General features: G+C 38.9%; 1 protein-coding gene across 2 annotated transcripts in view; it reads left to right on the top strand.

Moving 5' to 3' along the window:
* LOC138064455 (mitogen-activated protein kinase kinase kinase 1-like) overlaps positions 1-13,786 on the top strand; it is a 107,682-nt gene that overhangs the window by 14,763 nt on the left and 79,133 nt on the right. The window contains exon 3 of one of the 2 annotated variants that reach the window (XM_068927168.1): positions 7,987-8,067. The exons of the other annotated variant lie outside the window; for it this stretch is intronic. Within the exon in view, the coding sequence (XP_068783269.1) occupies positions 7,987-8,067 (81 nt within the window). The remainder of the gene's footprint in view (positions 1-7,986; positions 8,068-13,786) is intronic. 2 annotated transcript variants of the gene reach the window in all.

Below are 13,786 nucleotides of genomic sequence, written 5' to 3'. Positions count from 1 at the left end.
ACAGGAGAAAAGGGAACCTTTGAAGCCCAAGAGCAGCTAAGAATAGTTGTCAGTAAAGAGCTGGAGTCACACAGATAGGAAGCAATACTTACATTGCAGCTTTAGGCAATTTTCAAACTGAAATAAGAAGCCAGTAAGTTTTCATTTCATCAGCAACATTTAGGTCTACTTACAACATTCTCATGCCTGAGGATCATTTCAGATGAACCACCTTGTTTTCCTTTTTTTTAGCACCAGTAATTGAAATTTCTTTCTTTATCAACTCCTGAAATAACACTCAGTATAGCAATGCAATGGTATGAAATTTTCATCATCAATAAAGTGTTTCAGAAAATTTACATTGAGGCAAAGTGATACAGGTTAAAATGTTCACAAGAACTTAGAAAACACAACTAGAACTGTACTTTCAGATGAGGTTAGTTACCAAATACATATCAGAATTTGCTCTCAGATCTTCATAAGTACTCAAAACTGTGGTAAAAAAATTCAGATTAACTAGAACAAAATTAGGCATGGGTCAGTTTGGAACATCAAGGTCTAAAAATGTGTTTTGAACCTCTGAATTTACTTTTAGATTTCTTCTGCATAATAAATATAGAGAAAAGAAGTGTATTTCAATATGTGTCAGGAGGGGTTTTTTGAAATCTGGCCATCTGTTCCACTATGGGAGTGGTTAGCTGCTGAGTGAGCACTTTTTCCAAGTGTTTTCCAGTTGTGTCCGAGGGCTGAGTATTGGAGAACATGAACTACTTCAAAAATTTGGCCCACTACATGGGGACTACAGAAAATTTGGTGATTGTCAAAGAGTGCATGTAAGCATCAAGCATTGCATCTTCACAGAGAGTACTATAAATATTCACTGTTCTGGAAGTCATTATATTGGAATGGATTCATAAGAGAAATACATTGAGGAAATCCTATCTACCTATATGTTGTTGGATCGTGTCCAGTGGGCATCCAATGACAAATAACTGCTGCAGACTTGAAGACATTCAAATTTTCAGGGATAAGCTGTTCCAGTGTGTTGAGATATTTGAGAGGACACAGTTATACTTGTCCCATTGTACTGACATGACAGATACCTGTATTCATGCCACACAGCTTGTGCTAGCATGCAGTCCTTTAAAGAGAGTGCAGCTTTTGGCTCTGCTCAATAGTACGTGCATCTTGACACATTACTTTAATTTAGGATCTTGGCTGAGAGCATAACCATTGGGTCACTGAATCAATATTGCACAGATGATATTTTCCTGTATTTGGTAACACCAGTTTTTTTCAAAAAGAGGTAAGTAGTGCTAAGTGTGCACTTCATTTTCATATTCCATAGTTCCATACGTACATCTTGGTGGATGGCATCCTATATAATCTATACGTGCTGACATGCAATGGCTCCCGCTGACCTCTAATATTTGTTCAATGCCAGGTGTAAGTACAGAATTTGCTGATGGGTACGCTTGGCCCTTGAGATGCACCTTCACTCGCTAGAGATGTGCCTAGGCAATTGTTCGTGCTAGGTTGCAGAGTATGTTTCAGACCATGATTTGGAATAGGCAGCCCTCCTCTTCAAATCTCCCTTGGACTTTCCCTGAGACATTTTTATGTGCAAGAATTCACAACCTCATTCCCATAATTTTTACTTCCTTTTCTCTTACTATAACCCACTTCCATGTTGTATGATATTTGCTTGTTCAGGCTGTATGGGAGTGCTGCTTCTAATGATATAAAACTTTCATAACTTCACTTTTCCTTAAAAGCAATAGGGAAGAATCAGACCTGTAAGAACAGAGCTCCCCAAACCGTGAGTAGTGTACCATGAGTGATTTGCCACACACTTCAATACGCTGCACTAATGGTTTCCATGCAGATAAAAGCCTCTTTTTAAGAAACAGAAAAATTAACTTTTTAGCACACTTACAAGATAGAAATCTCCAGCAGCTTCCCTTCTGGGCAGTGCTCAGCTCAAAGACTGGAAGAAACAGATCATAAGAACTTCAGTTTGGCTCCAGTCTCACCGTCTGAGATCGTGGAACAGCTTGTGAGACCAAGTCGTTTCTGACAGGCTAAATCCTGCCATGTTAATTCACCCTCTACACACTCTGGAATAGGAATGCACCTCAAGAAACCTAGGCTTCCTTCGCAGCTAACTTGACTAGCAGCCTGCCGGGCCACATCAGACAAACCACTTCACCACCTCATACTTCAGTTTCACCATCTCTGAAATAGGGCTAGCAGTATTTCCGTGTGGTTCTTGAAGGTCAAACGCTGAAAAGAGCAAGGTATTATTTTACTATTATTAAGTAAAAACACGTAGCAATGTTGTGGGAGTTTACACAATAAGCAGAAGCTGGCTATTTCTCCCTGAAAGACCCATCACAGCACATGAATCTCTGACGCTCTTCAACATATTCACCCTTACAGCAGCTCATTAATGTACAAAAATACCCTCATCTCCATATGACAGGCAAGGAACTGATCACACATTCCCAAAGCTACTGATTTGTCCACATCTAGCGCCCACGGTCTCCATGAAGACGTACCAGCTTGCACCTCCATTCTCCGGGAACCTCACTTCCCACCAGTGCTCTGGCACGAAGCCACATTGTCTCACAGATGAGACCTGGATCTTTGGCAGAATCCAAAGCAAGAGTCCTAATATAAGTATTTCCTGCTTAGGTGACCTAATTCTTTAGGCACAATCAACACCTGTGCAAAATGGGTGCAGACATCTTTACAATCCAAGAAGTCTAGTGGTTAGAAAATTTTGTAGCTAGAAGGTCAGGAGAGATGAGAAGCCTCTCAGTCCCCTGTTGTGACTGTTCTTTAGTTCAAATCACTAAGTATTTTTGGGTGAACGATAGAATTTCTGTAACGGAAGGGTTAGAGCAGCAGCCTGAGATTAAAAGCACTGATGTTAGACTCTCATCTCAAAGAGAACATGTTATTAGTTATACAAAACAGTCCAGTTCAGAGGGAGCCACCAGCCACATGTAGTCTGCCAAACTAGAATATGGAAAATGTGCGGTGAGGTTGCTCATCTGAATCAGCCAGAATAACGATTTTAACTTAAGTCTGTTGTGTAGGCAGAGAAGGTGAAACAAAGTGACTGGTTTAGATACCTTCAGATAGGGAGGTTCAGAAGGAAGACAGTGTTTCCCAGCAGCTAACTGAAGCTAAAAGTAATACTCCTCAGCTCTTCCTCCACCTAAGGACCAACAACCACAGCACACTGACCTTTATGAATTTCATTTTGGATGACTACATATACCTTGGGAGGAGCCTGGACTGACCCTGGAGCAGTTAGTGTACTAACATTATTCATTCTCTTAAAATAACTTACTGCAACACCTGAACGTTGTTCGCAAATCTAGCTGCCAGATTGCTCTGTTAGGCTTTCCTATTACCTTGCACGGTACTTGCTTAGATTTCTTAATGCACCTAGGCAACATATTTGGCTGAAGGCTATGAAAATGCAAGAGACAAAAACTTTATTTTACAATTCTTCAGCTTTCTTTCTATTCACAAGTAGTCAGAAGACCTTCTAGGAGTGAGGTATTATAGTTAAATCCTCCGTACAGCTCTAAAAAATGTTATAGCTACAAAATAGTTCTTAGTGAGTCCTAGTTACCTACTTGTGGGAAAAGGAAAACAATATTATGTCCAACAGCAGAGCATGCAAAACAAACTTCATTTTAGAACAGACTAACAGCAAATCCTAAAAATTACTGTATCAAAATCTCCAGGTATTCACTAGAACATTTTCTGACCTTAATCCTTCTAATAAAAGGGGTTTGTTTGTTTGTTTTTTGCCCTTATATAGAGAGGACAATTTTTTCCCAGCAAGCCTTCCTAGGGGGTGAGCCTTTAAGGGCGAGGCAAAGGGAAGAATTCAATATTAGTTGTTGGTTTTTTTTTTAATTCTGGCTAGATACTTGACTTGCACTTCATTGCATTGTCTCCTCTGATAGTAAGTATTCAACATTTTTCTTCCTTGTATAGAATCTCAATCTTCTTTCAGAAGAGTTTGGCAGTAGTTTAAAAATATCAGTATTAGGAATAGTAAGCATATCTTGAAATAAACAAGTGCAAGATACCTCTTAGTATGCTTTTAATTCCAGTTAAAGGTTTAGTAGAAACTTTCCTAAAAGGAGACATAACCTCAAGCAAACTATTTTAATGCTGTAAGGGCAAACAAACTCTCAGGCAAAACTAAACACAACTCACTGTAAATTACAGGGCTGTCTTTCCCAGAGTATGAAAGGATATAAGTAGACTAAACTGACTCTCTCTATTCAACAAATGAGGAAAAACACGTGGCAGAGAGAGAAGTCCCTTGCCTAATCCTGAAATAAACACCCAAGGTAATGTTGTTACGAGTGCAGTTTTGGATATCCTCAGTACTGCTTCTCTGTTTTATGCATTAGCCTGTGCCCATCCTTGTGGGGGGAGCTCAGATATGCGAGGAAAGGGGATGGAAAGCTCCCTTATGAAAAGATCTGATGTAAATACCTCACTAGATAATATGAAAAATTAGGATCCGAGGATCCACTTTTAACAGATCTGACAATAGGCAGGGATGTGATAGGCCTGTAGCCTGACCAAAGTTAAATCTAGTGGAGAAAGACGACCCTTCAGGGCTACCACTCTCCCTTCTACGTAAATGTCCGTTCATGTGTTCTGAACCCTGGGGCCCCAGAAGATACTCTTGTTTAAGGTCACAAGGAAAACGGAAGAAGTGAATCTGGCCTGGTGGGTTTTGAAGGAGAAAGGCCTTAATCACATGGAGATAGAAAGATCGCCTGTTGAAAGCTACCTCTGCTAGTTAAGCATGTTGTAACCTGGCCACACTCTGAAAATCTTTCCTATTTAGTGTTCACATACAAGACAGCTAAACAAACTGAAATCACTTGCATTTCATTAATAGAAGCCATCACTAAGATTACTGATTTCCTGGATTCTTTTAAATAAAGTTTCCAAAAATAGTGTTAGGCCACGGCCAAAAAGTTAATGCAGTCTAAATTCCCACAGAAAGCATCAGTGTATAGTATTTTCTTCAGCTAGTACATAATTACCACCCAAACAAAATGCCATGTATCTTACCTGGAGTCCAGGAGCTACTTTCATGATCTATAAAAAGGAGGCTCTGTAAGTACACAGCAGCATGTATCACACTATTCCTTTCTTCATATGACTGTTGAAAGGAGAGTGCTTATGACTACGAGACATTTGCGGCAATGTTGTATTAATAGGGTCATTAACTGGATCAAACAAAAAATATACGCATTTCCAGAAAAGTCTGGCCTTGGCTCTAAGTCAAGACTAATAAGTGTAGCGAGAGTACTTGTAGAAAGCTGAAGTCTGAGGGCCAAATCTTAGGAGACAGTGAGAGGTCTCTCCTTGTGTAGAGTAATAAGCTTTGTTCAGTCCCTGCAACTAGTCCCAGTAAGAAAGCCAGAGAGACCAGTATAGATTCTCCTTAGCCTTTCCCTAGAAAAAAACAAATCGGGTTTCTCTGACTCAGGCCGTCAGTTTACAGTTACATGATAGGTTTTATTCTAACAAGGAAATGCTAAAAGGCTGCTCTTGGCTCACAGTACAGAAGCTTCAGTGTCCCGTGGAGATGAGTAGGCATGTGCAAAGTGAGTAGTTATGAGATCTTCCTTCACGTGGAAATGGCCTCATTTAAAGAAATGGCTGCAGACAAAACGAGTCTAAATCTCAACTTCTCTGGAAAAGAAATCATCAGAAAACTTGAGGTCATAAAAAAGGTAATTTCTCAGGGGAAGAAAAGATTAGAGAGATCCCACCTTTTAAGAGACAAACCGTGTTCAGAAAGGCAGTGAGAGACTCAGTCTCACTGAGTCATTCTTTACTCACTAGAGACCCTAATTTCAGAGTGCTGAACCTAAATTTGTGAAACTGTAAATGCTTTGGGGCAGGGATTGCCTCGCTCTTTCTGTACAGCACAGTGGGACCCTCATCTTAGCTGGAGCCTTCAAGCACCACAATAAAACAAATAGTAACAGTCATCTCACATAAAGCTACTGGACTCTCTCTCAGGAAAGGCAGAAAGATTATCAGTTCCTTGTTGTGTAACAAGTATAAAGTCTTCTCATTTATTTTGTGCTCTAATTTTTTTAAACTTACCTATTTTCAGTTAACTGAAATAAACTGCATTTTAATTGATACTTTCTGTGCAGGTAAATATACAGACTGGAGCTTTATTAAGAGTGAATTAGCTAATCCTATCCTTATCTCTCTTCTAATTGTACTTGGTCTGAAGGCAAAGCTATAAATAACATAACCTTGCACATGCTGTCACTAGGACAGTCAAACACAAATGACGATCTAGTTGTACATGCCTGAATGAGGACTGAAACTGAGCAGGCTAACCCTTATTAGCGTATTTTAAGATATTTGAATCAAAGTGGAATTATAGGCTTAAATCTAACCAAAGGTTGTCCTAGAGTTTCATGTTATGCATAATCCTATCTAGAACTTTAATAAAGAGCAAAACACTTAAAAATGAATCTATAGAGTCTTCTGTAACACACTTATTAAAAAAAACAGGCTCTTCTACACGATGCAGCTTAAGGGCTGCTGACTGTGAGCACTACAAAGATCAAATGAATTCACTTCTGAAAATCAGGACGTTTATTTAATTGCTACCTATGAATTTAGGTGCATGAATGTAAACACATATTTGGAAATCTTAAGGCATATAACCCTTTCAGGTATGGATCAAAATGTGGTCATGTAGTCATATGCTTCAACTTCCCTCAGAAAAGGCTGCAGCAGTACATTTGATATGGTCCAATACTTATACGGGAAGTGAGGATATCCTACTGTACAGGACTTCATGCCTTACATAGTAATCTCATTCTCTGGGTCTGATTTAGTCATAAAGCTGTCAAGAGTTCAGTGCTTGGGTATGATGGGAACCACCTGCAGACCCATCGGTTTGACAAGCTAAAGGGTTGTTATGACAACCAATAGTACAAATATGGCTCACAGTCTTCCAGTGGGCACCAAACAATCAACAAGGAGCCCTCACAGAGGATTTACCTGTATTTCGTTATGTCACAAAGTCTTTTAATCCTATTTTGTGTGCCTTGCAGTTATTTTCTTGTTTACCTATAAAACATGGCTTCCTCAAAATTACTTTTAAGGGGACTAAAAGTTATTATTTTTACCTGTCTAACTACAAGAATGACTGAAAAATAATTATCGGGACTTCTTCACTTCCTACCACTCCATCAGTTCAGTTGTGGTGATTCTGGATGAACCCTTCACCTTATTTCTTTTTTGCGATGTGGCATTGATTCGTATTTGTCAGAGAATCAGTCATTGGTTGGAGGCCATGGTCCCTCACAGTCCCAAGGGTGGATCTCTAAAAGATTCATCCTCATCTGTAACATCAAGTAAAATAAGAGACATTTAATCCATATATCTGAAGCAATTAGAGATTTGCAGTTTTGTTTTGTTTTGTTTTGATACTATCCATCATTGCTTAGAATTTGGCAGAGAATGAGCACTTCAGAAATCAGTGGTCTTAAATGCACATAGTTGCAAAGATATCTTTTCTCAGATCATAAAAGTTAGAGATAGAAATAGATGTCAGGCTGTTTGGTTCATCACATTGACAGCTTCCAGTTGTCAGAACTTTTTCTAGTTTTTGTCTGACAAAGTACTGTTCACTAAAAGGCAAACATGACGCCTTTCTGAACTAACTTGAAATTTTCATTTTTCTAATGGGTGGGGAATTAAAAATGACATTTTGAAAGCCAAACAGATGTCTTTTTTTTCATCCTCTAAAGGCTAGAATGCTGCTTTTTGAAGTATACAAAATAGTAACATATGGTGATATTTTAGCAACATGTCATTTCTGTTACTGATCACGTAGCATTATTTCATCCCGTTGCTTTTGAGGCACTTGATTTAAGTTCTGACAGCTCAGGATGAGTGTGAACTCTGTTTCATATTTTACAGTACCCAAATATCCTCAGAGAAGAAAAACACAAAGCTGTCTCCATGTGGGGCTGGCTAGCTTGCAGATCCTTAAAAAAGAGTGTAAGTACTAATTTCTATTAATAAAGAATTACTACTACAGTTCTCAAAATATCCATTTCCTCTAAATTAATGTAAGGATGAAGAGGACTAGTCTGTGGAAACCCAAATGTGTAGCTAACCCTTGCGCAGCCCGTCACTGCAATTAGGGAAAATTGCTGGCTGAATTGCATTGACTGTAAAATTTCTCAATGTAAGAAAGAGCTTTGAAAGTAGACCATTCCTGTCAAAGAAGCTGGAATTAGGTGAAAAGTACAAACATGTAAGCCTCGGATGTTCTGACATCCTCAGTAGACGGTGTTGTTTTCTTGCATAATAAAACACTTATAATTAATAGTAAGGATTGTTAACAGCTTGTTTTGTACTTCTAACAGCTTTTACTGCTGGCATTCTTATAACAGTTTCCGACAGCGTTTACGTTTTTAAAAGTCTTTCTGTGAGTTCCTACCACCATATAGAATAACTCCTCATGATCAATCTTTCTACTGAATTCCGGAAGAGAAAATGTGAGTTTTAAGCGTATCTTCTGATCAATCAAAGGAAAGTAGTAAATGCACGACAGGTGTGAATACATTACATGTTTATGTCTTCCTTGTTACATTTCTCTTTTATTCCATTCAGTTTTGCTCTCCAAAGTGTGGGCTCACAACACCCTGAATTTTGTAAACTTATGTTTGTGATTAGAGCCCGTAAGTTCAAAATATGCAGAAATAATGCGTGTTCTCTTATCAAAGATAAGAATCAGGCCTTTGCTCTGCCTGCTTTCTGTCTCCAGTGGTATTTTTTTGTTTTTCCCTCTTGGTATTTTATTGCCTCAGAGTCTCCTTTATCCATGCTGTTTTTTCCTTTCTCCAAGTATTGATGGGTTCTGAGTGACTCTGGACATGGAGGGCCCTAAGGTAAGTTCTTGTCTAGGACAGGATAAGATGAACTGCAGAACACAGCATAGCCATGTGATTTGACAGCTCAGTATAAGCCGCTGGTTCATAGGGCTATGCCATCTTCTCTGTGATCAATCATGTCCTGGTCACTGTGCACTATGCCCTTGCTATAGCCTTGCATCTGTAACAACACAAGTTTATCATCATGCACATCTTGAAACAAACTTTCCCATGTCCCCATCTCCAGTCTACTAGAATATAAATTTAAGTGCAGCTTTGTAATGGGTATACATAAATGTGCTTCCAGATAATTTTTTCAGTGTACATATTGAAATGCAAATGCAAAGGTTTTTACTCCAACACAACTAAGGGAGTCATGTTGTTTAATCACGCATGTACATCAGCTAAGTTAGAGTCCATGAGAGCAACTCTGTTCCTCTTGGCTCATACCTGCTAGGAGCATGCTATGTGTGGTGGCATCTGAACTTCTGAACCGTGCTTTCAGCAGAGCAGGCTGAACCTGCTGAGAATGATGAGTTTCCTGTAAGATAAAACAGCCCGCTACATTAAAATTCCAGCTAACTGGAGAGCTTTTTGCATTTAAATCAAGTTAAAGAAATCCACATATATCTGCTCTGTAATCCTTCAAGACCTGAGGTTCTAAGTCCAACAACTGATTCATAGACAATCCTAAAGATTTTTCAGAGTAGTGTTAAACACTACAGGTGCTTATGCGATAAGCACTTCCTAAGTAACTGTGATATGATAACTTTCAGGGCCAGTTCAATGATCTGTCCAATGATCCCCAGATAATGGGACATCAGGAGGAATTTGAGGATAGACGAGCTACAACTAATTTAGCCCATTCTAACACAAAGCTATGGTAAAAATTTTTATAACCTATTTTCAGTATTTTGCAAAATACATCCTATCAAAAGGAAGGAAGGTTCTAAATTTTGTATTCTCTTATTCAGTCCAGGAAAGCACGTTTCACCTAGAACAATCACATCCATACAAGAAAGACTTTTATTTAGATTAAATTAACCTTCCACTGTCTTGTAAGTGCCCTAGGAATATGTTTTTGCACCCATTCCAGTGCAAATTTTAATCAAAACTTTGTAATTAAGATGGCTATTTCCTGATTCTGTCCCTCCACTCCTAACAGTATCTGGTACATTATAGAAGAGTGGAGCTGTAGCCAATATGATCTAACAATAGAATTGGGACAAGGCACCACATGCTGTGTAGCAGCGAGGTACTGTAAGAACACTGTGATCTTATATAAACGGCAAATTCCTTTCCCTGAACATAATGCTTTCTTGTGCATTAAGTTCCCTCAAATGGAATTTCAGGGGCAGCGGAAGACTTCCTTTGGATTATTTTACATTTCTAGACACAAAGATAATTATTACCCCAATTTTGTGCTAGAGGCAGTTGGTACAGTGAGAAGAGAAATGCATTAGGCCTGAAATTTTTCTTGCTATGCCACAAAGCCATACTTCATTTGTCAGAAAATAAACTGCTTAAATTAGGCTCTAAGTCTCTTTTTGACAAGGCTATTTCGGAGTTTATTAAAAGTACTGTGTTACTATCATGACTGAACCAACTGTCAAGCTCCCTTATCTAAGCAGCACATCACAGGTTAAGTAACTATAGTAGTGCCAGTTTGTGAATACAGTCTTCCTGATGCAATTCTTTCCTGCCCTGGAAATCTCTTGACCTCTCACTTTGAAAGATGATCTCCTCTCAGGATCATTCCTCAGACTCTCAGCTGTATAACAGTAGAGATGTGGGTATGTAGCCCTTAAGAAATGGAAGAAGACAGACATTTAGAAATCAGATAGTTCTTTTATTAATGTTATGATCAATGCCAGAGCTGAACTAGCAACCTGGAAATTATCCTAACTATTAACCTATTGTGTGCAAAATGATCAATACCTTTCACTCTGAATTTCAGAGTTTCACATCACCATTTTCAGACATGGTCAGCCATAATGGACTTTTGTCTAAATGTTTATTTAATTGGCTGTCTGAGTATAAAGCTATAAAAGAAGAAAACAAATAGTAATTCAAAGGCATGAGTGGAATGTTTTCAAATTAGTTTTTTCCTGTTCTTTTTATAACAAGCATTAGAATGCATTTCTCTTTATACTTCCTGAATAGGTCATTAAAAATTGCAAAGGCTTTAAATGATAAAAGTAAGAAAAGTTCCATTTAGTATAAATAATCTATCTTTTTCTTTTAGAAGGATATGATACAAGAGACATGTCTTGAACTTGATTTTTCTAGTTATGCAGTCTTGAATGATTCGTATTGGTAAAGAGTATATTATCAACCCCTTTGGTCATTTCTTACCCTTTGGTCATTTCTTAGATATAGTAATGTCTATCATATTTAGCCATAGTCTGACATGTTTTTAATGTATTTTTGCCTTCATTTCATATTCATGGAAGAGAGACCGCACCCAGCTGACAGGTGCTTTTATAGATCATATAGATCTAAGTAGATTTAAAAGTTGGCTTAGTTGTAAGTAGTGTAAACCCTGAGTGTACATACCTTTAAATCAATTTAATCCTTGCTTAAAGCAGTTCCATAGAAGGTGCGTTTCCTTCACACAAGATATTTATTAGTCTAAGGGACTCTAACATATATTCCTTTCCAGATCTTTGAATTTTGACCTCTAAAATGGCTTTGGTAGAAATGTTCTTATGCAATAGGCTATTAAAATAAGTGAATGCATTGTAACAGAAAGAATAATTAATTTTTGCATAGTTATTCTGCATTATATTCTGTCTGTATATTGTGATTGCAGCACTGTATTTGTATGATCGTGATTCACCTTCTCTGTCTTTCTCAGCTGTTAATTCCCTGCCAAATTTCATTGCTGGCAGTTTTGTGTAGTATTAAGATTTTAAATCAGTATGTGGCTGGTAATAATTACAGAAATAAGTTTAAACATCCCAGTGCCTTATTTATTTCTAAGGTGTCTGAGTTTTCTTTCTCAAGTTAGTAGCACAAATCCCCCTTTTTGTTTGTTAGGATAGGTTTCTTTCAATTGCTGGTTTCACAACACCAGTTTCACAACACTGAAGCAACTCACAAACGACTCTGTCTTGGCGACAGTTGTTGCTATTAGTTTACATTTCCTTCTAAACATTGCTAGAAAACTAGGGAAGAGAGGGGTTGCTATAAAATAGGTTTTAGTAACATTACCATTGAGTTAGATAGATAACGTTATGAAACTAACACTTGTCTCTGACAACCTTCTTTATTAATTGCAAGAATTTTATAGGAGGCATAATGGATAAATCTTGATGCTACTTCAAACTTCTCAACCTTTTTCCCACCAAGTACATGAGATTCCTGGGGCTTCACCACCTGACCGGAGGCAGATAGGATAGCTGAGTTGATGAACATGGAGTTACGTGACTGGGGCCATATCTTTGAATTGAAAGTCAAGAGAAGGATAGGTTTATAACACTCCAATATGTTTATAACAAGGACCTGTCCATTTTTTGCCTGCCCTCCATGGTGAGTTTGTATTGGCCCTTATTTTCCTGTAGCTACAATAGCCAGAGGATTTCCTGTCTCTCCGAAGCATGCAAATAAGGTGATATGTTTGTCTGCAGACATTAAACTAAATTGTTTTTCTTTTTATTTACCGACTGCAGCATTATAAGTCACAAGTATGAACAGTGCTGTGGTGACAGTTATTTGTATTGCCTTCTGCAAGGTCTTTGATGTCTTAATCTCAGCTAAACTAACTTTTCTTCATTTTGCCTTCAAGTCAATAAGATTTTGAACTACATTTAAATGCACATAGACATAGCCTTTTTTAAATAGTTCAGAGGGCAGCGAAGAAATGACACTTCTGATTTGGAAGGGTCTGCCACTGAAGTGATTATTGAAACACTGTACATGTAGTTCTTATGCAACTTGTTTAAACAAAGGTCATAAAGTCTAAGTAGATTCTCTGTTGCTTAATGCTGTTTATTGGTTATAGTAGCAAGGTATAGTAGCAAGGAGGTTTGGAAGTTGTTCAAACAGAAATGAAGGTGACTTCTTAGGGTCCCACTGTTCTGTTGCGAGGTCAGACAGGCTGTGTCTGGCCCTCTCACCAGCCTGTGCTGGCTCATCTAGCTCCATAGGGAAGGAATATGACAGTCTAACACGCTCCCTGCCAGTACAGCCCTGCTATTAGTTACCTTCAGACCCTGCCGATCGAAACTCCCAAGCATGGCAGCCACACTGGAGCTGCTGGCCAGGTGGATGGCGCTAAACTTTGTGAGCCACCAGCTGACCACCCCTAGCCTCAAGGCACCATTTAAGATCAGCACTGCACAGTGGAGAGAGCAGGGTATCAGCACGTGGGGGAGATAGTCCCCTTCTGCAAGAGTGTGTCAATGCAAGGGGAGTAAGTCTATGCAGAGCTCCAGAAAAATGCCAGGTCTCCCAGGCTTCCTCTCAGTGACTTCGGTACTGGACTCTGCTGGGACTTGGTCCTGCCAGGGACTTCCGCAGTTGCCATCCTTTGCACGCGGATGCTGCTGTCTCTATTGAGGCTTTTGTTAGGAATAATAACTACTAAGAAGGATTCAAATGCTTGCAGGGCCTAAGGCTGCTGCTAAGCCCATCTGACAGAAGGTAACACTATCAGTGTAGGGACAGCTGGTCTTATCTCCCTGTAGATAACAGTGACTGAATACGTATATTTGAAATAAGTGGACCAAATTCCATTGATGTATTAGAGTGGGGCTCTGGTTGCACATCAGGACACTGTCAAAACATGGTGTGGTTTTAGAGGTCAGCCACAATCTCTGGTTCCTGCCCCCTGGGCTAGA

The sequence above is a fragment of the Struthio camelus genome, chromosome Z (assembly GCF_040807025.1).
Source record: "Struthio camelus isolate bStrCam1 chromosome Z, bStrCam1.hap1, whole genome shotgun sequence".
NCBI lineage: Eukaryota > Metazoa > Chordata > Aves > Struthioniformes > Struthionidae > Struthio > Struthio camelus.
Note: the sequence above shows the minus strand (reverse complement) of the source record. Positions and strands in the feature narration are given on the sequence as shown.